We start from the raw sequence: 26,749 nt of genomic DNA, 5'->3' as shown, positions 1-26,749 counted from the left end.
AGGTCTGTATTTGTTCTAATCCAGACGTTTACCAATGGGACTTCTTCACTCGTAATGGATACTCCAGAGTGCGTGTCAATTGTCATGTTGGTTTGTTGAGACAAACCCTAGAATACATCATTGACAAACTGAATACCAGGCAACATGTCTCGCCTTGCGTCATCACTGGAATGTAGGTTTTATGTTGGTAACAAGAAGCCACAATTACCTTCAACAGTTGTTCGATTAGCTGATGCTGATGTGTATGTCTGTGGAGCCTCCAACCATAGCGACCGTGAAGATCCGGGGTAGAATAGGTCTTCAGCAGCCCATGTGCTTGCCATAAAAGGCGACTATGCTTGTCGTAACAGGCGACTAACGGGATCGGGTGGTCAGTTTCGCTGACTTGGTTGACACATGTCATCGGTTCCCAATTGCGCAGATCGATGCTCATGCTGTTGATCATTGGATTGTCTGGTCCAGACTCGATTATTTACAGACCACCGCCATATAGCCAGGATATTGCTGAGTGCGGCACTCACTCCAACCATAGCATCAAGGATACAGGTGTATGAATGTATTTGTTTTCACCTTCTCTGAAGTTGAGAAGCAGAGTTGTCCATGGTCGTATCATGGTGGCCACTGGATGTAGCTCTTGCTTGTTGCAAAGGTCTGAGTTCCATATGGGTACAGTGGAACAAATTACCCCTCTCTCTTTGATCAGTAGAGACGTTCAGTACATTCAAATCAAGATAAAAACCCTTTTGTTCAGCATTGCATACAGAGCTCAGCAGTGCTCTTGAGCAGTCTTCCTAAGACTGGATATTAGCACTATATAAATGTATATAAATGTTAATGAGCTGCTGTTACATTTTCTTACAGTATCATCAACAGAAAGTTGTTAACCTAGTCTCTATCTGCAGCAACCATATTTACAGGGAGGAAAATGAAGGAGGCATAGAAATATTCAGAACGATGATCTGAAGAAAACATTGTTAGATCAGGCTGTTCAAATAATTTTGTGACTCATGTATTATTTCAGAAATTATTTAGTATTATTCATAAATGATGTCCAGTTGAAGCATGGTCAAGGCTGTCGTAATTATGGTGATATATTCCAACAATAACCGACAGCAAGTCTCCTTTTCCAAATTGTTTTATTGTTTCTCAAACAGAGGTCCCATAGCGTTTGCTCAAAACATTAGCAGCAAACACTAAGTTCACGGGATGTGTTTGTGTGACGGCCAGGTTTATTTGCTGCCAGTTTTTACTGTTTACTTCTGAAGCAAACTGCAGGGAGGATTTAGAAGCTGTTTCAGCCCACCAGTGGTATCCGCAGTTCCATCAAGGTCTTCTGCTCCAACAATCTGCTCATGTTTGGAAACAGGTGTCTCTGCCTGAACTTGTATGTTGTTTGTCCTGTTGGACCACCTTTTTGTTGTACAATTGTTTGGACTGCGAGATCTGTTAGCAGGAATTACGCAAATCCATAGTTTGGATTCTGACATGTTTCATAATTATCCACAAGATGTTCTGAACTGTTGACTGGATGGAGGCACAAAGCCTGGGCGCTTCCTTCAGCTCAGCTCTCCCTCCCAGTTTTTTTCTACTTATTTGTGTATCCACCTTTTCCTGCGGTTGTTTGTAGAGATATGCTTTTAAAATCTTTGGATGAGCTCTGGTGATGTTTGTAACAGTAAAAAGTTGACCATAATTATGGCTACCTTATAAACACATGTGTTGTTAAAATATTTGCTCTTCATTAAGAAGGTCAGTGCAGTACGCTGATAAACAGCAGTTCATTAACTCACTGCACAGCAGTGTTTGAAATTAAGCATGAAGTTCAAGGGATCCCTATCAATGCCCTTATATTAACAGTTAAAAATTGAGGGTGTTCTTAGATTCAAATAGAAGATGGAACAAACTTAGGGGATCCACACCCACTCAAACAAGCAAGCATGCTCAGATGTCATACTGACTCCAACCAGCCCTAGTTATCTCCCCTTAATGCACCAGGCAGGGTAACATCAAGCACCATCTTTCACCATCACGTGAGATGACTCCACTGACTCATTGCTCTCTGGCCAGACAATCTAATTGTCAACCTGTACATATATCACATCATCAAAATCATACTTTCAGAGTTTTGATCGTGTGTTATTTCAGAAATAGTCTTCAGTCCTTTTGAAATATTGTTCATCTCTCACGTTTGACATACATAAGTTTCCACTTCCTGGAGTGATGTGTTGGCACTGGGCACATGTGATTGTCATCATCTCCCAGTGCAGGCCTTGTGGGAGTCAGTCAGTGCTGGAGACAATGGAGGACTGGACTTAGTCTCTGGAAACATATAATGTTGATTGAACTTTACAACTCTGTTTTGAATGAAAAGGATTCAGAGTGAGCTTGGACATTTAGAATCTCGGCTTGCTTCATGAAGGGCTTTTGCATTGCAGAAATGGAAGGGTGGGAGGTGAAATAATGAGGTATAAGGACTGTGAGAAAGCCTGGGGAGACTGGGAGCATGAGGGGAAATGGACTTGTGCTCCCAGGCAGTCATTGTTAGAAAAAGTTTACAATGAGGAATATGTTTAAAATTTATATTTTTGAACCAATAATAATTTTCATTTTCCTTTGATCTAAATGTCATTTGATTAAATCCTGCCTCTCGCGAATAGTATAGTTATTGCAACAGCAAAAAGAAATTGTGTGGTGTCTTAAAGAATTTAAGATGGGCCCACCATCTATATTTGTTTGTGTGTAGATTCAGATCAAGGATTCATGTAACATCAAGCTGAAATATATTTAGGCTTTAACATTTCCTGTTATGTTTTAAGGTGTTAGAGTTAGGCATGTCCTAATTGACAAACCTGGGTACCCGAATCTGTTCCCTAACCCTGCCTGGATACCCACGTATAGGTATTAAGATCTGAACATTATATGTTTCATAGGGAATCGATTTAACAGAGCTCTGGCAAAACTATTTAGATACACATATCTATAAAACACTACAATAATGCATAAACTTGTGTTGACTGAAGCTTTGTCTTTACTCAAAGTATGAAATCAGGACTGTGAAGATTAGTGATCTGTAGTGTTACCAAGGAGTTTAATTGTTCTTGTCATTAAACAATGTATCATGTGACTGTCCATGGGTATGGGTTGGCCTGTACGTACCTGGGTCCTAGTCAGAACCACCTGACCCAAGTATCCAAGTTACCCAGCCCAATAAGTGTCAACAAGACATCATTTACATTCACAGTGTTTAGCTTCTTCCAGGCATATTATGAACGTGATATTTACCTGCTGTGTTAGTTGTCAGATCAACATCTAGTTTTCAATGATATATTGCGTTTGTCCTGTGTACCTGAGGACAGTTCATCAGTCACTGCAAAGATGATTTATATAGAAGACTACCAGAGACCGAGGACTGTCCCTTTCTCTTGTCCCAAGTTGGGCAGTGGGGTAGCCTAGTGGTTAAAGTGTTTGCTCGTCATGCCGAAGGCCCAGGTTCGATTCCCCACATGGATACAATGTGTGAAGCCCATTTCCGGTGTCCCCCGCCGTGATGTTGCTGGAATATTGCTAAAAGCGCGGTAAAACTAAACTCACTCACTCACTTTTGTTCCTTGTTTTTCCGTCTTCCCAGTGCTAATGATAATCTGTCCTACTGAAGTAGTGTACAGTTGGATTCATGCAGCAGACTGTATCAGACCATAATCATGATGGGACTGGACGACTGTCTCTCGACCTCCGTTCCCGTCCAATTATTGTCCTGTTTGAGTCTGGTGACAGTCTGTCCATCATCCAGTTGATCAGCTCCGGCTGCAGAGTGTACTCCAGGTCATTGCTGCGCCATGATGGATGGTGCACACACACTGGGCCAGTCGTGCATGATGTACATGAATACAGTACAATTAGTGCAGCTGCACGTCAAGTGAAGCATGACGGGAGACAACTTGTGTGTTGGCATTGATCTCCATGCCAATATAACATGGAAGCTTCATATACTGCCATTGATTAGCTCATGAAGCTTTTGTGAAATATTAATTCAGTTCAGACGTACTGACATCTTCATTTCCTTAATAGATTTTATGATTTGTGATAGCAATATTTGTGTGACTTATCTTAATGGGAAATCTTAAATACACAGAGAAAGGACTAAAATGATTGAGTAATTGTTTTGTGTTTATGATATTATGATAATTCAATGTTTTCGCATTATATTTACTGGTTTTGTTGTATGTATGCTGCATTGCAAGTGGGGTAATTCAGTGTACTTGTAGTTGTGTCAGTAACCATACCATGAATACTTGTAATGAGATCATGTGTTCTGTGACATTTCTATCAAGGTCAGATGTTCTATGAATATTTCTATCAAGGTCAGGTGTTCTATGAATATTTCTATCAAGGTCAGGTGTTCTATGAATATTTCTATCAAGGTCAGGTGTTCTATGAATATTTCTAGCATGATCAGTTCTGTGAACTTTTGAATGGAGGGTGGATGTTCTAAGAACATTTTTTAACGAAGCCTCAGTGTTCTGTGATCATTTACAGTGAAGTAGGATGTTCTCTGAACATTTCTAGCAAGGTCAGGTGTTCTATGGGGAATTCTGACAAGTCACGAAGGTCACGCGTTCTATGAACATTTCTATCAAGGTCAGGTGTTCTATGAATATTTCTATCAAGGTCAGGTGTTCTATGAATATTTCTAGCATGGTCAGTTCTGTGAACTTTTGAATGGAGGGTGGATGTTCTAAGAACATTTTTTAATGAAGCCTCAGTGTTCTGTGATCATTTTCAGTGAAGTAGAAGTTCTCTGAACATTTCTAGCAAGGTCAGGAGTTCTATGGGGAATTCTGACAAGTCACGAAGGTCACGCGTTCTATGAACATTTCTGTCACAGTTAGGTGTTCTATGAACATTTCTATCAAGGTCAGGTGTTTTATGAACATCTGTTAAGGTGAGGTGTTCTATGAACATTTCTATCAATGTCAGGTGTTCTATGAATATTTCTATCAAGGTGAGGTGTTCTATGAACATTTCTATCAATGTCAGGTGTTCTATGAACATTTCTGTCAAGGTCAGGTGTTCTAGGATCATCTGTTCCCATGTGTGTTTCCGTGTATCAAGCACCAACTATCACAGTGCAGCCAGACCAGTCTCACATGTAGGTATCAATCACTCTGAAGCAATTATTTCTCCATATACCTGGCTTCGTTCAGTAACCACATTAACAGCATTGATTTGCTGATGTGAGATTTGCCAGGCGGAGGCCAGTTTTAATACTGCCTTCCTGAAACATGCTCACAAAAATGGATTTTATAATCATTGAAAGAAGAACTTTAGGCAAGAACCAACTCGAGTGCAAATGACATGTAATGGTTTGGGAACAAATCCCAAGGGAACAAGAAAGCTAAAGACAAAATGTCTTTGCTAGCTTTGATTGAATAATTAATCAGATAATCTTTGCCATGTATTTGAAATATGGTACTGAATTTAATGATATATTTGTTGACTGAAGTATTTTAGTGTTGTGTTTCTAGACTGTCTTGGATGTTCATCCAGTTTGAAAGTTACAGTCCATCACCGGAGCTGTAACTTCAGCTGTCAGTCTCAGTTCAAATTCAAATATGAAAATATCAATTTTTGCATTCACTAGTCTGGAGCCAGAATTCTGTTCTGTCTAGCAAGAAATATGTTAGACCATGTATTAATTCAGCAATCTGCTGAAATAATGCCAAAAGACAAGTTGGAGCAAGTAGAGGTGTTCAGACCAGGCTGTGTGTAGTAATTGTATCTACAGAATGTTGTGTCGTCAGTGATTGGTATGGTGATCTGCTTCCTGGGTTGGTTATTAGATTGGTCGGACATTCTGGTCTGGGTGTAACATGGTATCAATTTTCATTCTGTATGAGTGGCACATTGTTGACACCTCCAAGATGTATCTGCCATTATGTTTTATAGCTGCAAGAAGTTCCTTGCACAGAGTTTGCGCTTTTTCATCAAACAGACACCATCCCAGATGGAGTCGTTATTAATGGAGCATGTATTCTACAGTTCAATATGCTTTATTCTGTTGGTGCATTGAGCCAAGAATTTTCAAATCTGCACTTTTCCATTCTGTGCAGATTCCGGACTGACTACAGAATACCAAATACCTTCCGCCATCTTTGAAAGCATGCACATGTACTTAGGGTTAGGGTAAGGTTTAGGGTTAGGATAGGGTTTAGGGTTAGCGTTAGGGTTAGGGTGACATGACACTAAACAATATGGCTGGTAGGTATCCAGTATTCTGTAGGTGTACCCAGATTCCTGGTTCAAAATTGTATTCATGAACTGAAGAGGCTTTCGGTGGTCAGGCTTGAGTTGTGTGATGCCAGTCATTGTATCCAGGTTATGGTGGTCGATGCTCATGATGTCAGTCACTGGATTGCCTTATCCATATTTAGTTCGTTCAGACCAATGATATGTAGCTGGAATAATGCTAAGTGCAGCATTAAACAACAAAAAACAAACTACACACATCCACCAGGTGATGCATGAGTTTATATTATGTCAAGCTTCAAACATCGTGGTTGTGTTTTGAAAGGTCACCTGACAACCACAGTGTCAGCTGTGTCACTGGGCCAGGGATGGGGACGGGCAAGTTTCTCACATATTCCTTCAAGCTTGAAATTGTGGCACAGTTTTTCTTTTAAGCTGATCTTCTCTTGTGCATCTTAAGTCAAAAGTAAACATGGCCACAATTCTGAGCTAACGGGAGTGACTTTTTACTGCATGTCGCTGCTCCAACAGGTCGTTGTGGGGATTTCTTGTGTTGCCTCATGGACTTCAGGACACTCTGCAGTTAAACATTTAAAGGCTTTGTTTTGGTGACAAATTCCCCTGGTATTTTGCATCTCAGTCTCAATGCCCCACAGTACTGTGCTGCTCCGTTAAGGAGGCCTGGCTATAAGCATGGAAGTATCTTGGCCTTGTTACCTGGTGAACACATCAAAGACGAGGCCTTGATAGCTGGCTGTATTCATTAACGAAAATATTTATTTAAAGACATGTTTTGTCAGCTCTGAGATAAATTTCCCTTGATCAGGTTGTTGATACAGTTTCCGATGTGGAATGTTTGTTGGTGCTGTCCATGTTTTGATCGATGTATTCAATCTGTCTGTGTAAAAGTCACTCTGTCAAAAGGCTGGCATGTCAAGTGAAAGTTTTTTTATACCAAATCTGACCAAATGATAAGCTGATATTGTGATGGTAAAGGTTGAAGAATTACCATCCTGAATTTTCAAGATTTATGTTTTTAGCCTTTGTGCCCTATTACAGTTGACTTTAATATGCTGTAAAAACCTGTGGGTCGTCCATAATGAGGCAGCAGGTATTAAATTATCAAGGAAGCACCAGACGACCGTTACAATGAATGCATTTCATTCAGTCATGATGTTTCTTCAGCCCATTTTCTGAGATTAGAAAGGAATGAAAACATAATGATTATTCTGACAGTATTGTAAGGTTATTGCAGGACAGTGTTTGATAAGTGTAAGACCATATATTGTTCCAAATACACTAAGTGGATTAATTTTAATACTTGTGATTCACTGATGACTCATTTTGAATATAGCCAGGTCTTACAGGTAGTTCAGGAAATGTGTTCACCTGTGTATAATCGGGTTGATTATATAATGTGTTCACCTGTGTATAATCAGGTTGATTATATAATGTGTTCGCCTGTGTATAATCAGGTAGATTATATAATGTGTTCACCTGTGTATAATCAGGCAGTTCATATTATGTGTTCCCCTGTGTATAACCAGGTACATTATATAATGTGTTCACCTGTGTATAATCAGGTAGTTCATATTATGTGTTCACATGTGTATATTCAGGTAGATTATATAATGTGTTCGCCTGTGTATAATCAGGTAGATTATATAATGTGTTCACCTGTGTATAATCAGGCAGTTCATATTATGTGTTCCCCTGTGTATAACCAGGTACATTATATAATGTGTTCACCTGTGTATAATCAGGTTGGTCATATTATGTGTTCACATGTGTATATTCAGGTAGATTATATAATGTGTTCACCTGTGTATAATCAGGTAGATGATATAATGTGTTCACCTGTGAAAACTCAGATGGTTCGTATAATGTGTTCACCGTGTACAATCAGGTAGTTTATACATGTGTTAACCTGTGTATAATGTGTTCACCTGTGTATATTCAGGTAGATTATATAATGTGTTCACCGTGTACAATCAGGTAGTTTATAGAATGTGTTCACCTGTGTATAATGTGTTCACTTGTGTATAATGTGTTCACCTGCCTGTGCACCTGGTCACTCTTACATATGGCATCTGTAGTATGCACATACCAACCTTCCGTATGGCGTATACCACAAACCTGTCAATCCAGTTGATTAGTATCACCCCCTGAATATCCCCCTCTGGGTTGTCATCAACCTCTGTCTGGAGATCTTATCAGTGATGCACTCCTTAGCAATGCATGGCCACATTACACTGAATAAATCTATCTGTCTATCCTGTTTCACTTCAGATACTCCTCTGAAGATTGTCCCTATCTCCATATCTGATCATGGTGTTCAATGGTGTCCAACTTTATTCAGTGTTGTCACATGTTGTCCCACCTACGTCCATAATGTACCATCTTGTCCGTGTCTTAAGCATATCTGTATCTTCATTAGTTCAATGCATTAATCCTGTCTGGAATTTGATCATGTCCGTGAGTTGACCACATGAGTGTTTTGATCATGTTCGTGTCTGTTTATGAGTGATATAGTTTCTGTGGGTGTTGGTCTACTACGTAGGTCAACATGAAGACAGTTTGCAATAGGTCAACTGCACACACTGCTTCACCGAGGACAGGGTCAGCGTGCTGTGTCAACAGCCCCATGAGTGGTTTAGATTATCTGTGATCTTTTCTGGTATCTCACCTTGGTATGGACGCTTACACAGGGATTTGACCATTGTGTATAATATTACCACACTTCCTGTCAATTGTCACAGATATGATATACATTCTTGTGGCAGAGTGACCACAGTGGAATAAGGAGGGGAATTGAAGCCATGAAGGCTAACACTGCACGGAAATACCCTCACAAGGCTGAGTGGACTCTGACATGTCATGGATTATGGTGCCAGATTCACCTTGATAATGATCCTCAGCTGTCCACAACAAACCAGCTTGACCTGCATCACTTTATACAGATCTTCCACAACATCATGACACACAGTTAGATCTGTGAACATATGGACAGGCTGGTAATGAATCCAAGTCCCAGTAAGATCTGTGAAAATATGGACAGGCTGGTAATGAATCCAAGTCCCAGTAAGATCTGTGAAAATATGAACAGGCTGGTAATGAATCCAAGTCCCAGTAAGATCTGTGAACATATGGACAGGCTGGTAATGAATCCAAGTCCCAGTAAGATCTGTGAAAATATGAACAGGCTGGTAATGAATCCAAGTCCCAGTAAGATCTGTGAACATATGGACAGGCTGGTAATGAATCCAAGTCCCAGTAAGATCTGTGAACATATGGACAGGCTGGTAATGAATCAAAGTCCCAGTAAGATCTGTGAAAATATGGACAGGCTGGTATAGAATCCAACTCCCTCATTCACCCACTGTGGACAGAGCAGCCCCTGGAGTAGTTGAAGATTACCTCTGATAACTCATGTTGTATTTGTAGTTGACCTAGTGTTTGGTGGGTTTCTACTATTGTGTATGATATTACAATTCTCCTAGCACATTGTCAAGGGTAGGCTATGCAGTGGAAGAGAGGCAATAGCATTATAAGTGCCATGAATATGAGGTGTGCAGATCAACATAGAAATACACCTTACTTTTACTGGACTCCTTTCTATGTCAAGTATGTTTGTGATGTCAGTGTGATATGCTTACTGAAGGATGTGGTGAGATCTTGATCTGGGTATAAATCTTCATTAAGTTTGATTGGGAGTTTCTGTGAGGTTTATGAACTGAGTCAACAGTTATTTATTACATTACTTGTCAGTAAAGAGCTGACTTCCTCTACTAAATACACCTACTTGAGTGTTGAAAAACAGATGATTTTCTTCATAACAAAAATAACATGATTCTAAGGGGTACATGTTATTGTCAGTATGGTGAGTTACCAACAGCAATTTGGAATTAAAACAGTAATCTGTACATTGTCTTAGCATTCAACAGATCATTGTATAGCAGCCATAATTCTGTGACACTTGAGACATTTTGTAAAACAGTTGACCAACATAAACACATGTAGTTGTTGATAATGTAGAAACCAAGTTGACACTTACTCAAATTTATATGAATAAATTATGATGTGTTTCGACTTACAAGGAAACACTGTGCTGTTGCAGTATATTGTTCCTTGTGTTCATGTTAGCGTTGCATGGTCAGGTTGTGGCAATGATGATGATGTTTAACCTTTGCTGCAAGCAACTAACAGTAATTATTTGTGGTTTGTATACCACAAGGCATCTGACACTTACAAAAGCTTTAAAAAAACTACTTTGTTTGATCATGTGTATAACGACCTCTAATGATATTACTGACACATCTGAAAGACCTTTTTGAGTAATTGTGACTCTCTTCTACAAATCAGTGCGCCCTCAAGCTACTTGCATTATGTGCATACCATTTGATGTCTTCAGGAAGTTGATGACTTTATCCCCGAGGGGAACAGAAACTGCTATTTATCTATTATGAGACATAGATAATTATCTGGGTTACATCATCTATACTGATGCTGTTCTCCGTGTTTCAGACTTACCTTCACCCTGATGTGGCCCTGTAGCTGAGAGGTGCGACACTTCAATATGTCTCTCAAGGAATCGCAGCAGTTTGAGAAGGGCCGCATCAAGGCCCTTCAGGATGAGAGAGTGTATATACAGAAGAAGACTTTCACAAAATGGGCAAATGCTTTCCTAGAGAAGGTAAGAGGATCCAGTTTGTCATCTAGTCATGACACTTGTAACTTTCTTTTGCATTGAGATTATCACCTGAGATTATTGGAACTGTTAAGCACAGTAAGAACTTGCAGTTTTGTAGAAATTCCAAAACAGGTCTGACAGAAAGTACAGAACTTGTGGCATCAAATGTAGAGAAAATACAGAACTTGTTACCATAAATGTACAGAAAAATACAGAAATTGTAACTTCAAATGTTCAGAAAATAGTTTTACTGATATCCATTGCATGCAGACAGATTGACATCTGTGGAGAAAATGGAATATCATACATCCTTTATCCTCTGAAACTCATTAGCTGTTAGATTCTGATGTGTTGACATTAATTGAAATTCACAAGAATATTATTGTTATTCCTAAGTACAAGCACAACCACTAAAAGGACTGTGTAAATTTCTGTGATTCGTTTGTGCTTCAAACACCAAAAAATGAAATGGTTAAACATTCAGTTGTATTAAGTAATACTTGGAACTAAGTTCAGGTTATCTTAAAATGTCAGAAACTTCCAGGGGCGGTGGGGTAGCCTAATGGTTAAAGCGTTGGCTCGTCACGCCGAAGACCCGGGTTCGAATCCCCACATGGGCACAATGTGTGAAGCCCATTTCTGGTGTCCCCCGCCGTGATGTTGCCGGAATATTGCTAAAAGCGGCGTGAAACCAAATTCAGTCAGTCAGTCAGAAACTTCCATGAAACAATTTTTTCAGAACAGGGGCAGTCATTCTTACAAATTACATAATGGTATAATGTGAACTTTTATTACTGGTTAAGCCTTCACAAGAATATACAGTAAATATGTTTATAATGAATATGCTTGTGACAAAATGTATTTTTGGTCTTCGACCACAAGGTGTATATTTTAGTCAAAATACATACAACATACTGTTACAACAAAATAATATTAGTGATCCTTTAGGTACTTATTCATATTAAAGATAAGAGCAAAATCACTGAACCTTTGCCAGCTACATTGGTCATGGACTACAACTACTAACATATACCCATTCAATGCACCGGGTTTGCCAGCTACATTCATCGTGTCATGGACATCAAACTCGTGTCATCGTGCATCGTGTCATGGACATCTACGTGCATCGTGTCATGGGCATCGACATGCATTGTGTGATGGACATCTACATCCAATAGTCAGTACCAACTCAAGTCATTATGACAATTAGTCATTCACTGAAGCATTACTGAGACAACATTTTCCCAGAGTAAAGCATCCTGTACACTATTGATCCTTAATAACTTGTTGGTAGTGACTGTTGCATTTGGAGTGTGGGAAGCCATGCCTGATTGGCTCCTGATTGCTGTATACACCAGCCAGGCCAGCTTATTCCACCCCTATATCCAACAGCAATAGTATCATCCACTTACTGTCAAGATAGTCCCTGGGTTTATCTTACAGGTTAAGTGGTGAAAGGTTATGCTGTTATTGTGCTTCTTTTCCTTGCATTGATTTTGTATTACCCATATGTAAGATAGGTAAAGTGGTGATGCTTCTGGACAAAGACTCATCAGATTAACAATTCCTGATAATGATTTGTATGAATGGTTTGTAATACATGACTAACCACACTGACTGGCATGTTCTTAACATACTCGGAATGAGTTACCCTTTTTTAATGTTGTCTATCTTAGCATGATCTAGTTCAAGCTAGGCTTGAAGATAATGTTTCCTAGACCTCATTGGGGCAAACTCTTTTGTACATTACAATTCATTGAGTCATGAGTGTAATGTGTAATGGCAACCTCTTATAATTTTAGTGTGCTTTTGTTACATTATTTATACATTTGAAAGGCAATGTATGGTAAAGTTTACAAACATATATGCTTAGTTTTTCTTTAAATGTAATAAATATGGTTGTATTTTGATAAGCATTTACCTAGATTTCAGGTTTAAGATCAATGGGAAATCATTATGTCGGTTTAACACTGCCATTGAAGAACTTTAATCCTTCATCCACATCTAATATTTAACAGGTCAGTAGAACCACTGCAGTCTACTGTAGCGTTTTGCTGGGGGATATGTTCCATTGCATGCATGGATGGATTTAAAGCTTTTACAATGGATGTAAATCTGTACAGTAAACTGGATCAAAGTTGTATAGCTGCAATATTGATGTAAGATGTGTGAAGTGGACCAGCCATTGATCTGAGGAGAAAGGCCTATACAACTGGTGCCATATGGTCGCTCTTTCATTCAGAGTTTGTTTCATCTGAAGAATAGTCACTTACAATCAAAGTTAGTTGGAGAATGTATGCATTCCCCAAATCAGCCAGCTTTAGTCATAATAATTGTCAAATAACTTGACTTACTTGACTGTGTGAGGCAGAGTAACACTAGCTCCACTCTGTAATGATATTTGATGGCTTCTTCATTCAGCCCTTGTATGGACTTGCATTTTGATGACTCTCAAGCATGTGGGGGATGGGCAGTTGATACAAAGCAAGATACATTGAAAGAGAATTCAGCAGAATGTTCTATATCATTTCTTGGGTGGTGGGGAAGCCTAGTGGGTAAGGCGTTTGCTAGTCATGCCGAAGACCCGGGTTCGATTCCCCACATGGGCACAATGTGTGAAGCCCATTTCTGGTGTCCAATGCTGTGATATTGCTGGAATATTGCTAAAAAAGCGGCATAAAACCAAACTTACTCACTATATCATTACTGATTACTGTTTACTGATAGTTCCAGTTACATCGGAAAGGATAAGTGACTATGACAACCAGAGCTGTAGTCGGCCGTGTATAAGGTGGTGGATGGGAGTAAAGATTGCCTATCCTTAATATCTCAGTTATGTCTGTTCCTGACGAGGTCTTGATCTTGGAATAATTAAGTTGGAGTAAAAGGCAACAAACCGGATCGGGTGGTCAGGCTTCGCTGACACATGTCATCATATCCCAATTGCGTAGAACGATGCTTATGCTGTTGATCACTGGATTGTCTGGTTCAGATTCAATTATTTACAGACCACCGCCATTTAGCTGGAATATTGCTGAGTGTGGTGTTAAACAACAAACAAACCAACCAATTACTTGGTACTACTTTGTCCAAATTCCTGGGTTAGAATTGGTCCATAGCAACCTGTTTTTTGGTCATTACAGTCGACCTGATGACGTGTCCTCATACTCTCATAGTGTGTCATCATCCCTCGATGGCATCGGAGCCACAGAGCTCGAAAATTGCTGAGTGTGGCATTAAACAAACAATGGCATGGATTGTTGTTCATAATGTCTAATACAAGAATGTCTTGATCAGACCTGATTATATACAGACTAGTGTTTGGAATTGGTTGAAATCTCATAATTGATTGTTGCATCATTACCAACGAACAATCATCGAAAAACATTGGTTAGCGTCATTTTTCACATTTTCCTATCCAGGTTGTTATTGCAGATATGTATAACATGATGCAACTTGCTTCTTTAAAGTGATGACTTATATATCATGAACATAAACTTTCTGGAGTCTTCAAGAAATATTCAGTCATGACTTTTCAGTTAGTGAAGTGATTTCTCTATGAATTAAACACGTTTTCAGGCACTAACAACTTCAACGATATGTTCCATTGTCAAGTATTTCAAAGACTAAAAAAGTAGTTCAAAAATCGTTTATGTTCGATTATGAGAAAATGTGATCGATTGCTTGGTCGTTGGGTCACTGCGACCAATCTTCGATTATTTCAATTACGGTAATTGGAACACCTCTAATACAGACTACCATCATATTGCTAAAAATATTGCTGATTGCAGCAATAAGCAACAAACACACAAACACACACACACACACAAAAACACACACACACACACACACACTCTGCTGTGACTATTGGAACGCATCTCCTTGCTGTGACTAACTACCTGACAACACTATTACACTGAACTATCGTTGAACAATCAGAAGAAAACCTATACTACTTATGCCAAGATTGATCTCATTTAGACCTGTGATTAAATCAAGTCAGTCTTATGGAACAGTAAACATGTGGGATTTGGATTCCATGTTGTCTCACTGTGAGCTGATGTATGGACAGATTGAGGCCAAAATATCGTGTACAAATATACATGTCTTCTCCGTCGAAAATGATGATGCATGCTTGGGTCATAGTCCACAGGAATCAAGGCCAGGAGGTTGTGAACTAGATAAAGTCTGAACTTCTTTTTGTCACAGTAGTTTTAATAATATTCCTTGTGGTATATACTACTCAGGTTTTTTATGAGAATACTGACATATTTCATACTTTCGGGAATGGGTGGACCGGCTTGCTGACTTGATGCCTGTCATCGTATCCCAATTGCATAGATTGATGTTCATGATGTCAGTCATTAGATTGTCCGATCCAGACTTGATTATTTACAGACTGCTGTCATATAGCTGAACCATTGCTGAGTGTGGCATAAAGAAAAAACAAAACAAAAAAACCCTTCTAGATTTACAGTTTTTGCTTTGAAAGTCAAGGTACCCAGGCCAGAATATTCAAATTTCCAATATTCAAATCCTAGTTTCAAATACTGGCGGAACTCACTCACCTAGACACCTTTTATGTTGAACATGAGTTCAATTATGGCAAGGTGAAGCAGTCAGGCTTGCTTTCTTGTTGTATGCATGACATCGTATCCCAACTATATGCTCATGATGTCCATCACTGGATTCTCTGATCCAGATCACATGTATTTACAAACCGTCATGATGTTGCTGGAATAGTGCAGCGTTATACAACAAACACAACCATGGACGGCATATGGCAGCATTGTCTGCATCACTGTGTTTGATGACTGATGCCTGTGGAACGTGGACATCTACTAGTGTGACAGTTCATAGCTTTAGGTCCCATTTCTGTCTCCCACCGAGGGTTTAAGAATGGTTTATGGTATGCAATTACATTGTGTTTGCTCACACATGGCTGTGTTGTGAAGTTAATGGTTTGCTATTATGGGATGTGAGGTGTTTATGCCCAGAAACCCTTTAGAACCTTGATAACATATTGATGAACTCTACCACAATATGTTGCAAAAGAGAATATAGGTTAACTGATTTTCTGCTTGAACAGATAGACTGAGAGTAGCGAGGTCCACTAACTATGATCTATGTCTGTACTAACAGATTAAAGCTTTTGTCATATCGTATTTCCAAAGGTATGCGAGTCCATATGATTCAGCTTGGTAAGAAAGCAGTTGTAAGGACATCATTATTCAGAGTCTAGCTTGTATTTCCCTCACACCTTGTTGACAGTGGTCCCCCACGCTCGACTTGGGTTTGTGCCAAGAATGTAAGCGACAGGTAGAATGGATTAACGCTTCACCTGGTATGCTTCCCTGTACTAAAATCAACAGGTAGCCGTATATGGTAGAATTACCTGATATGCAGTGGGCAGATTGCTAAAGCAGATATTTCAAATCGGGGTCGGTAATAAAGCAGTTAGCAGACATTGATGGATGAACACTGGCCCAGTTACGTCTACAGCCTGTTTACATGACATATATTTTTACACAAGCAGCCCATGGCATAAAAGCTGTGACACATTCGGCTGCGTATATAACTAGGTATGTCCTATTCAAGAAGAGAATGAGGCATGTGAAGTATTCAGGGTTACAGACCATATTTTCCCCTCAAAATTTGCATTATTTATGAAACAAAACTTTTTGAATTTGTTTTAAAAGCTGTCATACACAGGTAGCCTATTTATGGTGTTCCTTGCCATGATATACTGGAGTATTACTAAAAGTGGCATAAATACCAAGTTAGTTTCCCACCAATGCCACTGCAGTAATCAGACCTTCCTAAATACAAGGGGCGGTGGGGTAGCCTAGTGGTTAAAGTGTTCGCTCGTCACACCAAAGACCCAGGTTCGATTCCCCAAATGGGTACAATGTGTGAAGCCTATATCTGGTGTTCCCGGCCATGATATTGCTGGAACATTGCTAAAAGCGGCATAAAACCATACTCACTCACTCCTAAATACTATTTCTTCTGGTGATTGACGAACATCTATATATGATCAAGGTTGTATTTTTCATTCAAGAAATGAAATTGACTACTGTGTGAAGACCTGATTGGATCCTTTGCAAACATAAACGTGTAACTTTTCGCAGGGATCACATACTATTTTGCATATGGCATTTAACATGCCATTTACATACATGTTTGCCATTTATAGTTTGGCGCATCATGCATAATGGGAGTAACCCCATCAAATATGGGGACATGAAAAGCTAGTTGAACTCTTGAGGTCACAGCACATCATTCAGAGTGGTTTAAGTCATGTTCGGCTAAACAGGATTAGGCAACATGGATGAAATGGTAATATCTACATGATGACAGTGAAAGCCTCTATACTGAACAATGTTTGGGTTGTGTGAAAGATTTATTTAAAGAAGGGCGATCTGGACATTGTAAGTTACCTTGATAACAGTGTGAGGTCAAGCTGCTTGAGGGCCTGTTGAAGTAATGACAGCCCAGTTTGCTACAGCCCTTCACCTGAGACATTTGGGTCTTATCAGGGCAGGAGGTAGATGATACAGGGTTGGGTCAAACTGATCACATTTCATACCACACAGTTAACCAAGTATCACACAGGGGTATAGGAAGTAAACATTTCATACCACACAGTTAGCCAAGTACCACATGGGGTTTAGGAAGTAAACATTTCATACCACACAGTTAACCAAGTATCACACAGGGGTATAGGAAGTAACCATTTCTCACTGATCTGGTGTATGGAGAATGCACATTTCTTTAGCTATTAAAATAGGAATTGAGCATTTTTAAGTTATCGTATAGTGCAGAGATTGCACTAGGACTGGCATCTGAAGATAAATCTTCATTCAATGTGTTCAGTACGATGTTAGTGTCATGAAGTTGGTTATAGTTCAAGGGTCAAGTCTGGGGTTTGCTTCTGCTGCTTGTACTATTTATCAGTAACACATGCTTGTCATAAGAGGCGACACAAACGGGATCGGGTGGTCAGGCTCACTAACTTGGTTGACACATGTCATCGGTTCCCAATTGCATAGATCGATGACCATACTGGTGATCACTGGATTATCAGGTCCAGACTTGATTACATATAGCTGGAATATTGGAAGTGCTGCATAAAAAAAACTCACTCACTCACTCACTATTTATGAAGCCCACTCTGTGTGGCACCCAATGTGTAATATTACAGCAATACAACACAGAACAACTTTTTGATATGGAAACTGTAACATAGGATAAATACTGTTGGAATGATACTGCAATACAATATTATGTCCTGATAAGAGTTTCTCAGTACAATATATCGCCTTACATGTGTTGAATCCTGATACATATATCATGTTGCTTTACATGCTTGTTGGTATAAAAACACTTGAATATGACATGAATTTAACAGACTATTCAACATGTTTATACTTTTTATCCAGTATTTACCAGTTTGCTATATATAGCATAACACTTGCAGTGCCCACTTTAAATGACGATGACACAATATTACAAATACGTCAGCCTTTTCAGATAAAACCTTTGAAAAACTGTTTGCTGAATATGATCAGGCATCCACTCCAAAAAGAGATCTTAGCACCAAGATGATTGCAACTCCCGTACTTTAGCATAGAATTACAGCAGGCGTAAGATTTCTTTGTGGAACGGACCTGGTATGAGGTAATGACTACTAACTCGACACTGGCATCCACCTGTCAACAGGGTGGGCTATTTCTATCAACTCTCCTGGTTCCTCCACATGGCCCAGGGTATGTTTGATCAACGTGTGCAGCAAGTACACCTCACTACCACCATTGTCCTCCCCCAAGGAATGTGGCTCTTTGATCCCCACCACTCCAGACGGGACAGGCTGGTCACTTTGTAGTCTCCACGTGGAGGGTCACAGAAAGCGGAAATACTGGCTCACCAACTGCCATTTTTATTGTCAAACAAGAGCCAGATTATTGTAGTCACCTTCTTGACCCGGCTGTATTATCAGGCTCAGCTTGGGGTAAAGGTCAAATCTAAAAGCCTAATTCAGCATGTTCAACTAAGGACATAATACTAAATGCTCCCTTGTGATGTTATATTGACTGGCGAGGCAATAGCTGGGGGCAGGATAGTGGTGACTGGTGCGGAGCCCTGGGGCAGGGACAGATCCCTAGTCAGGAGGATATATTGGGGCATTGGTTACTGTGTTTGAGTGCTTAAGTGTTTTCATAATAAAGTACAGGGTATTGGATGGTAAATTATATGTTTTGACAATCCCTATTGTGGAGTGTGTATTAAAAAATCTTCAGGTAGATTTATTTTGCTGAATCAGCATAAATACAGTGACGACTGAACGACTCCCTCATTAAAGAATAATATTGGTTTGATGCATTAGAGAGCTGCAGTAACTGGTCCACAGTAATCTATCTTTATCTGAGAGGATATTGTCAAAATCTTTCCGCCTCCTTGGCAGAGCAATCAGGGCATGAAAGGAATGCTGTAAAATGGTTACACTGTAATTTTAGATCATTCTAAATAACTTGCCCATTCAACATAATCAGCATCTGTGAATCGGGATTCTATCTTTGATTGCTGAGGCAAGATTTACCGTCAAGTGTGATAATGTAATTATACCTTTTAGTTCAGATATTCATAGGGGTCATTGGGTAGCTCTGCTACACCAATACAAGAAATCCTGGATACAATAGTTTAAGCCCATTCTTGGTGTTCTCCAACATCATATTGCTGACAGTGGTGAAAAAAACCAAACCTATTCTCGCTGAAGACTGTCTGGCTGCAAGATCTATGCCACATGGACCACTTTTGTGTTTGTCTTGTAGGATCTGTGCCAAAGTGAATCACTTTTTGCAGTTTCCCCTAAGATCAATGCCAAAGTGAACCAATTTGTGTTTGTCCTTTGGGATCTATGTCCGGGTGAACCACTTGGGATTTGCTGTTTGGGATCTATGCCAAGGTGAACCATTTTGGATTTGTCCTTTGGGATCTATATCAAGGTGAACCACTTGGTGTTTGTTGTTTGGGATCTATGCCAAGGTGAACCACTTGGGATTTGCCGTTTTGGGGATCTATGCCAAGGTGAACCATATGGGATTGTCCTTTGGGATCTATGCCAAGGTGAACCACTTGGGGTTTGTCCTTTGGGATCTATGCCAAGGTGAACCACTTGGTGTTTGTCCTTTGGGATCTATGTCAAGGTGAACCACTTGGGGTTTGTCCTTTGGGGTCTATGTCAAGGTGAACCACTTGGGGTTTGTCCTTTGGGGTCTATGTCAAGGTGAACCACTTGGGATTTGTCCTTTGGGATCTATGCCAAGGTGAACCACTTGGGGTTTGTCCTTTGGGGTCTATGTCAAGGTGAACCACTTGGGGTTTGTCCTTTGGGGTCTATGTCAAAGTGAGATGAAGTTGCTAAGTGGGACATGAAATGATTGTCGACTGTATATGTATCCTACCAAATTGCCCATAAGGACATGAAGTAATACAAGAGTAGGTGGGTAGTTTGTGGACACACCTTTTTTCAAGGATGGATAATGAGCCAATAAACTCAATGGCCAACGTGACAAGCACACCTGCAGACAAATCAAGGGTAGAGATTAGTAGGTCAGCTGGATTGCTATTGTCCATATGGGCCAAGGTGTGCCACTACAGGTGTATCACAACAGATGGGCCAAGGTGTGCCACTACAGGTGTATCACAACAGATGGGCCAAGGTGTGTCACTACAGGTGTATCACAACAGATGGGCCAGATGGGTGTGTGCCACAGGTGTATCACAACAGATGGGCCAAGGTGTGTCACTACAGGTGTATCACAACAGATGGGCCAAGGTGTGTCACTACAGGTGTATCACAACAGATGGGCCAAGGTGTGCCACTACAGGTGTATCACAACAGATGGGCCAAGGTGTGTCACTACAGGTGTATCACAACAGATGGGCTACAGGTGTATCACAACAGATGGGCCAAGGTGTGTACAGGTGTATCACAACAGATGCCACACAACAGATGGGCCAAGGTGTGCCAAGGTGTGCCACTACAGGTGTATCACAACAGATGGGTCAGGGTGTGTCACTACAGGTGTATCACAACAGATGGGTCAGGGTGTGTCATAACAGGTGTGCTGGTGTTGATTCCATCTCTGGTCATCATTGCTGTCATACAGCTGAAATATTTCTGAGTGCAGCATTCAACAAATACTGCTCAACAATTCTTGTTGGTTTAAGTTATTTCCTGTTGTATATCTCCAATATTAAAATATCACTTTACATCAGGATTTTCAGTTCAAGATGTGCAAGTCGTTTTTGTCCAGTGTTTTCATAGATGTATTGAATTAATGAAGGTTATTAATACTAGTCAGCATCAGATGTTTTCTTGAAGAATTGTTTTTCGTAAGGGGAACATGTCAGTATATGATGATGATGATGATGATGATGATGATGATGATGATTGACTGTGATACCATCAGTACATTAGCTTAAGAGATATAGACAATTACCATCCTGAGTAGAGCTATATCCAGCAGTCCACAACACATTTTGCACTATGGCTTTGTGTAAATTAACAGGATTTTGGAAGAAAAGGAAAAGCAACAGACTGTCACTACTCTCTGACAAGCACTCTGATGGCTGCATCTAAGCCTGCTTAGAACCTGAAGCATTGGTTCTTGGGCTGGAAGCCAATCTAATGGTACAGTAGTCAGTCTCCCGGGTCCTGGAGAATATAGAAGAAATATGAATCAAACTTAGGACAAATAAAAACAAATGTTGTGGTTCCGATTACACCTCTTTAAAATTTAGGGTAAGTTGGTGGGATTTTTTTTTTAGAAGTAAAGTACAAACTAATAACACATTTATCAGTGTGTAATTGTTTATTCAATCAAGCTTGCAGCCATCATGTCAACTTTATCTCTCCGAATGACTGATGTCTGTCAGTGCCGGGAAAAAACAGTGGTATCTGAAAGCTTATTTTATTCATACCGCATAAAAAAATAGGGTTGGCATCAAATTTCAAGGGTCGGTCAGGTAATCAGAATCAAAACAATTTTTTTTTAGGCCTTAAGTGTACAATGACATGGCAAGTCTTGACTACCCCAGCTCTGAAATTACGCATTCTTCTGGGACCCAGTTTGTATCTTATCAAAACCAGAGCCTGAGTGTCTCCCACAGGTTACTATAAGGACTTGATATGGACGTCATGAGCAATGCTATTTTCAGGCAATAAACATCATCATGATAATAAGTAGGATTCGTGTTTCTGACCTCTGCCAGCACATACCTAGCGTATATTTACAGCCTGTTTGTGAATGTCCGCAGTAAATCAGGTTATGTGTTTAAGGTGACAGTGAGGAGTACATGAAACAAGGCTTATGACTTGAATGTCAGGTTTCATCTTTGATTCCCTACTTAAAGTCTACAGATGATATATGTTTCCAGCAGACAGGTGGTACTTGTGTACGCTGGTCACTTCACTATGTTAGCCTGGCCTTGGAAGTATGCCACTGGAATTTGCAAGGTTGCATAAATTCGACCCAAACATATATTTTAGACCTTTCTCTTGGGGATTTTTCTTGGCTGTGACATAATTTGAATCTCTTTGAGAATATTAAATTAACATTCTACCATGACTTCAGTAAACACTGGATTGTGATTGGTTAATTAAAGTCATTCAGAGGTATATAATCACGTTATATAGGTGTTTATACATACAAAAGTACTTCGGAAGCATGGAAACAAATATTCAGTCGAACAAGATCAAAACATCGTCTGCTTTCCGAATAAAAATTCAGCAAAAACAAATATGTTTACGTTGATTCTATGTTATGTCAGAATAGATCCAGCAATAGACTGCTACATAATTTCCGTGTTAAATTTATTATCAGCTTTCGTCAACGATATCGCCACTGATCTTGATCCGTAACGGAGGATGCATTAACATCGACGCCATGAAGAAATTTTAATGCCTTCATCCACATAAATAAACAGTTGGGTTATCAATTCAAACAAAATGATATTTTGAAATTTGTACTGTTTCAAATTTAGAGGTAGTAAAACACAATAACAGAATCTGCAAACCGTTCTGTTTAGCCCAAATATATTTTTTCTAAAAAGTATATAATATCGTTGAAAAAGTTATTTAGCTTAGTCATGATCCCTCTTATCCATTACATTGCTTGATCTAAAGTAGTCTATTAAAGTATAATTAATTACCTTACCGTGTTTATGCCAGAGGTACACCCTCATGTCCTGATCCATCGTTTCGGAAATATCACCACAAATCTGGCTCTTTGTCAACAGACTCATGAACATGCCAGCGAATCCGATTCAATTTGAATTCACTACACTTTGAAGCCACTAGGTCACAAAACACTTTCCAAAATGTAGAAAATAATATCCTAGAGAATCGAATTTGAGCACAAAGTACACACATGAGTGTGTAAGAGTCACCACAGCTGCCTACGCAGAGCGAGAGGTGCGATGAAATCGTCAAGATTGACAGGGCGCCAAAATTCAACAGTATCTAAATTCGGTACAACACAGACTTCTCGTTACAGCAAAAGCCCTACTCTTAAATTTTGTACCAGTACCAGTAATTAGATATCAAAAGACTATCTCAGTCATACAATCAGGTTAACCTTGCGCAAACTGTCAGAGGCTCTCCTGTCGCATCTTTCCAAATGTAAACAATGACTTCGAGAAAAGGTCAAGGCCATGAGGTTGCTGCCATTATTCTGGTGGGGTAAGGGTCTACTGTGGAATTTTCAAATGTGAACCAAGCTTTTTAAACTTATTTGATATATGTTTTCCAACTTATCAGTTAATGATTGGTGATTGATGCATTGAAAAAACAAAACTTGATTTGTTATTACTGAATCTGGAGTTTGTTAGTCATTGACGGTTTGCCACCAATCACCCCGCTTCGGCGATGCCACTTGAGATTGGAATGCGAGGCCGCTTCCCATGCATTGACTCGTAACCAAAGAAAGAGCTCCATTGGAAATTGTTCATAAAATTGTCATGGTAGAATGGTGATAAACCTACTGTGTGGGGAAAATCAGAGTATATAATGAAATTATAATAGCTCTAAATTGTTCATTTAAAACCGTTCAGTTGGGTTTTAAATGAAATTTAGAGCTATAATTCTCGCTTATATACCTCTGATTTTCCCACACAGTAGGTTTATCTCCTAAATGTTCCAGCTGATAGTGTATCTTTTTGGAGAATTCTTAAGAAATTGTGATTGAGGTGTGTTGTTGGTCCATATTCCAGGTTTTGGAACATTTAGCTGTGGCATACCTATTCACTACTGACTCCTTAATGTACTCACTGTAATGTTGTGAATTAAGCCAGTGAAGTAATCTGCTTGTCAAACACATGAACACCATGTCACCTGAAATAACAATCTTAGTCAGTGTCTAGATGTGGTTTCAGATAATAAATGAATATTTAAAGACTTCTTTGATGAGCTGATGATAATAGAAAGTTCAGACAATAAGGATCGATACTTGTTGAAGCCTTATTATAAGCCTTTTCACTTAAAAGTCCTTCAAGGCATCTTATAGGTTTATCCTTTTGACTGACTGACTGACTGAGTTTAGTTTTACGCGCTTTTAGCAATATTCCAGCAATATCACGGCGGGGGACACCAGAAATGGGCTTAACACATTGTGCCCATGTGGGGAATCGAAGTCATGTTCCAATGCTTTAAATAGGCTCAGCTTATCCTTTTTGAGTCCCGACAGGCAGACATGTTCCCAATGTCAGCACTCCGCTTCTCTTGAAGTGTGGATAACTCAGTGTTTCCCAAGAACAGTGTTGCTGTGCATCTAGAATGATTTTATATTGTGTCAGTCAGTGATGTTAGGCCTTTTCTCACCGACTTTGCAGCATCAATATATAGTCAAATTGATTTGGTCAAGTAAGCTTTGTGAATAAAAGTCCACACATTAACACCAACATCCTTGGAGACAGGTTCAGGTTAGAAGACTCTGACTTAGACTCTGGTGTCCAAGGTCTTTGGTAGTAAAGAGGAACAACTTTTATGGATTGACAACTTCTTTTTCGCAATAGATGTGACGTTTCGGTGTAGATGCTAACCGTTATCAAACAGGTGATCCCTAAAACTTGTTCCTCTTCATTGTACATGTACCAACTTCTAAATGGCACTTAAAGAAGTCTTGGTAATGCCGCGTGCTAAGTCGCCTCTGCATCCTTCAAGGACACTGGACTTCCTGTACCCGTGGTCATCAGAGCATGTGATAGTCCCACTTCTCCACAACAAGCAGCAGCATCTGATGTAATACATCTGTTATTGCCTGCTAGATGAGCTGTACAGGAGCCCATGACATAACTTAACCCCTTCTATCATTGTAGCCCCCTGACCGCATGCCCTGTGGGGCAGAAACAGGTATTTAATACTATCTACTTTGTTGTCCATCATCGTGGGATACGCCATCGTTGTGTAACAACACTTGTCCCACCATTTTGGTTGTCTGATGTCAAAGGTCCTTCTCACCTATAAATTTCTCATCAGGTCCCTTGATGTTCTGAGGTGTCAGGACAAGCTTTGTGTTGATGGGACAGGTTCTCAGTGGATTTTGCAAACAAGTTCAGAATTGTTCTTGAAGAGTTTCCAAGTTTGAGGTCTGGAAATATATGCTGTAACTGTCCAAACAGTTTTGTCTTGATTTTAATTAATTTATTTTGGATTTAATTTCTTAATCTAATTGGATCAAGATTATTTTTATGGACATGGTATCATATACTGACTTGAAAAAAACTACTTTTCAATATTTTATTAGGCCTGTGACTCATGGCTGGTCTAAGATTTGAATTTTAGGTAAAAAATGTATATTTTTATTTTTGCTTGTCATGTGACGTTTAGATTTATTCTGTGACAGTGTGTTCAGTATCTATTTATTCACCTGGGATTGGACAAATGGGACTGTTTTCAGCTTTGTTTGACATAAAACAAATATTGAACAATTGACTGTCTGAGATTAAAGGATTAGTCCCTCAGTCCTAAATTAGAGTAAGTAAATGTATTTCTGTATCGACCAATGATTGTTGTGCACTGGAAGCTTAATAATGGAAATGTATGTTTGACTTGAGATCTGAATACAGTGTAGATTGTCAGGTGGTAGGAATGTGTAATTATAGAGTGGGTCGGCATTGTGACTCATTGTCTTATGACCGACGCCACCCCCAGCTCTAGTCAGGTCTCACTCCACACACTTCCCTACATCTGTCAGCCGACTGGGTTACCATAGTCCTTCTATTAGGTGACCCCTGTACACACGTCTGAGAGTTATCAGTTACAAAATTGCCTGTTTTAGATAATCCATGCACTCACATCAGGAAGTTTCCAGGTTAGCATGCACTCCTATTAGGTGAGGTGAGGTGAAATTGGGTTTAACGTTGTGCTTGAGAATATTTCGCTCATATGACGACTTGCATGCGTGTGTATGTGTATGTGCGGCTGCTTGTACTAGCCCAGACTTAAGCTGGTTTTATAGTGCTAGCCCACTGAGATACCATGCCGCAGTGAAGCATGAATACCCCACTCAGACACATTATGCTGACTCTAAGCCGACCAGTCCTATTAATGCCGAGCGCCAGACAGGGACCAACAAGTACCATAGTTTAACATCTTTTGGTATGACGCGGCCGGGGATCGAACCCGGGACCTTCCGCTCTCCGGGCAGATGCTCTAACCACTACACCACAAAGGTGGTCCACTCCTATAAGGTAACCCCTGTACACACGTCAAAGAGTTACTAAGTTACCATATTGCCAGCTGTATTAGGT

At 39.7% G+C, this 26,749-nt stretch overlaps 1 protein-coding gene across 1 annotated transcript in view; it reads left to right on the top strand.

The window, feature by feature from the left end:
- LOC124273711 (spectrin beta chain, non-erythrocytic 2-like) overlaps window positions 1-26,749 on the top strand; it is a 155,466-nt gene that overhangs the window by 25,661 nt on the left and 103,056 nt on the right. The window contains 1 exon segment of the mRNA XM_046708997.1: window positions 10,771-10,939. Coding sequence (XP_046564953.1) covers window positions 10,823-10,939 — 117 coding nt within the window. The 5' untranslated portion in view covers window positions 10,771-10,822.

Source organism: Haliotis rubra, unplaced genomic scaffold (assembly GCF_003918875.1).
Source record: "Haliotis rubra isolate DU_JTF1 unplaced genomic scaffold, ASM391887v1 Scf183, whole genome shotgun sequence".
In the NCBI taxonomy this organism is placed as follows: Eukaryota; Metazoa; Mollusca; class Gastropoda; order Lepetellida; family Haliotidae; genus Haliotis; species Haliotis rubra.
The sequence above is the reverse complement of the archived record's forward strand: the minus strand, read 5'-3'. Positions and strand labels throughout refer to the sequence as shown.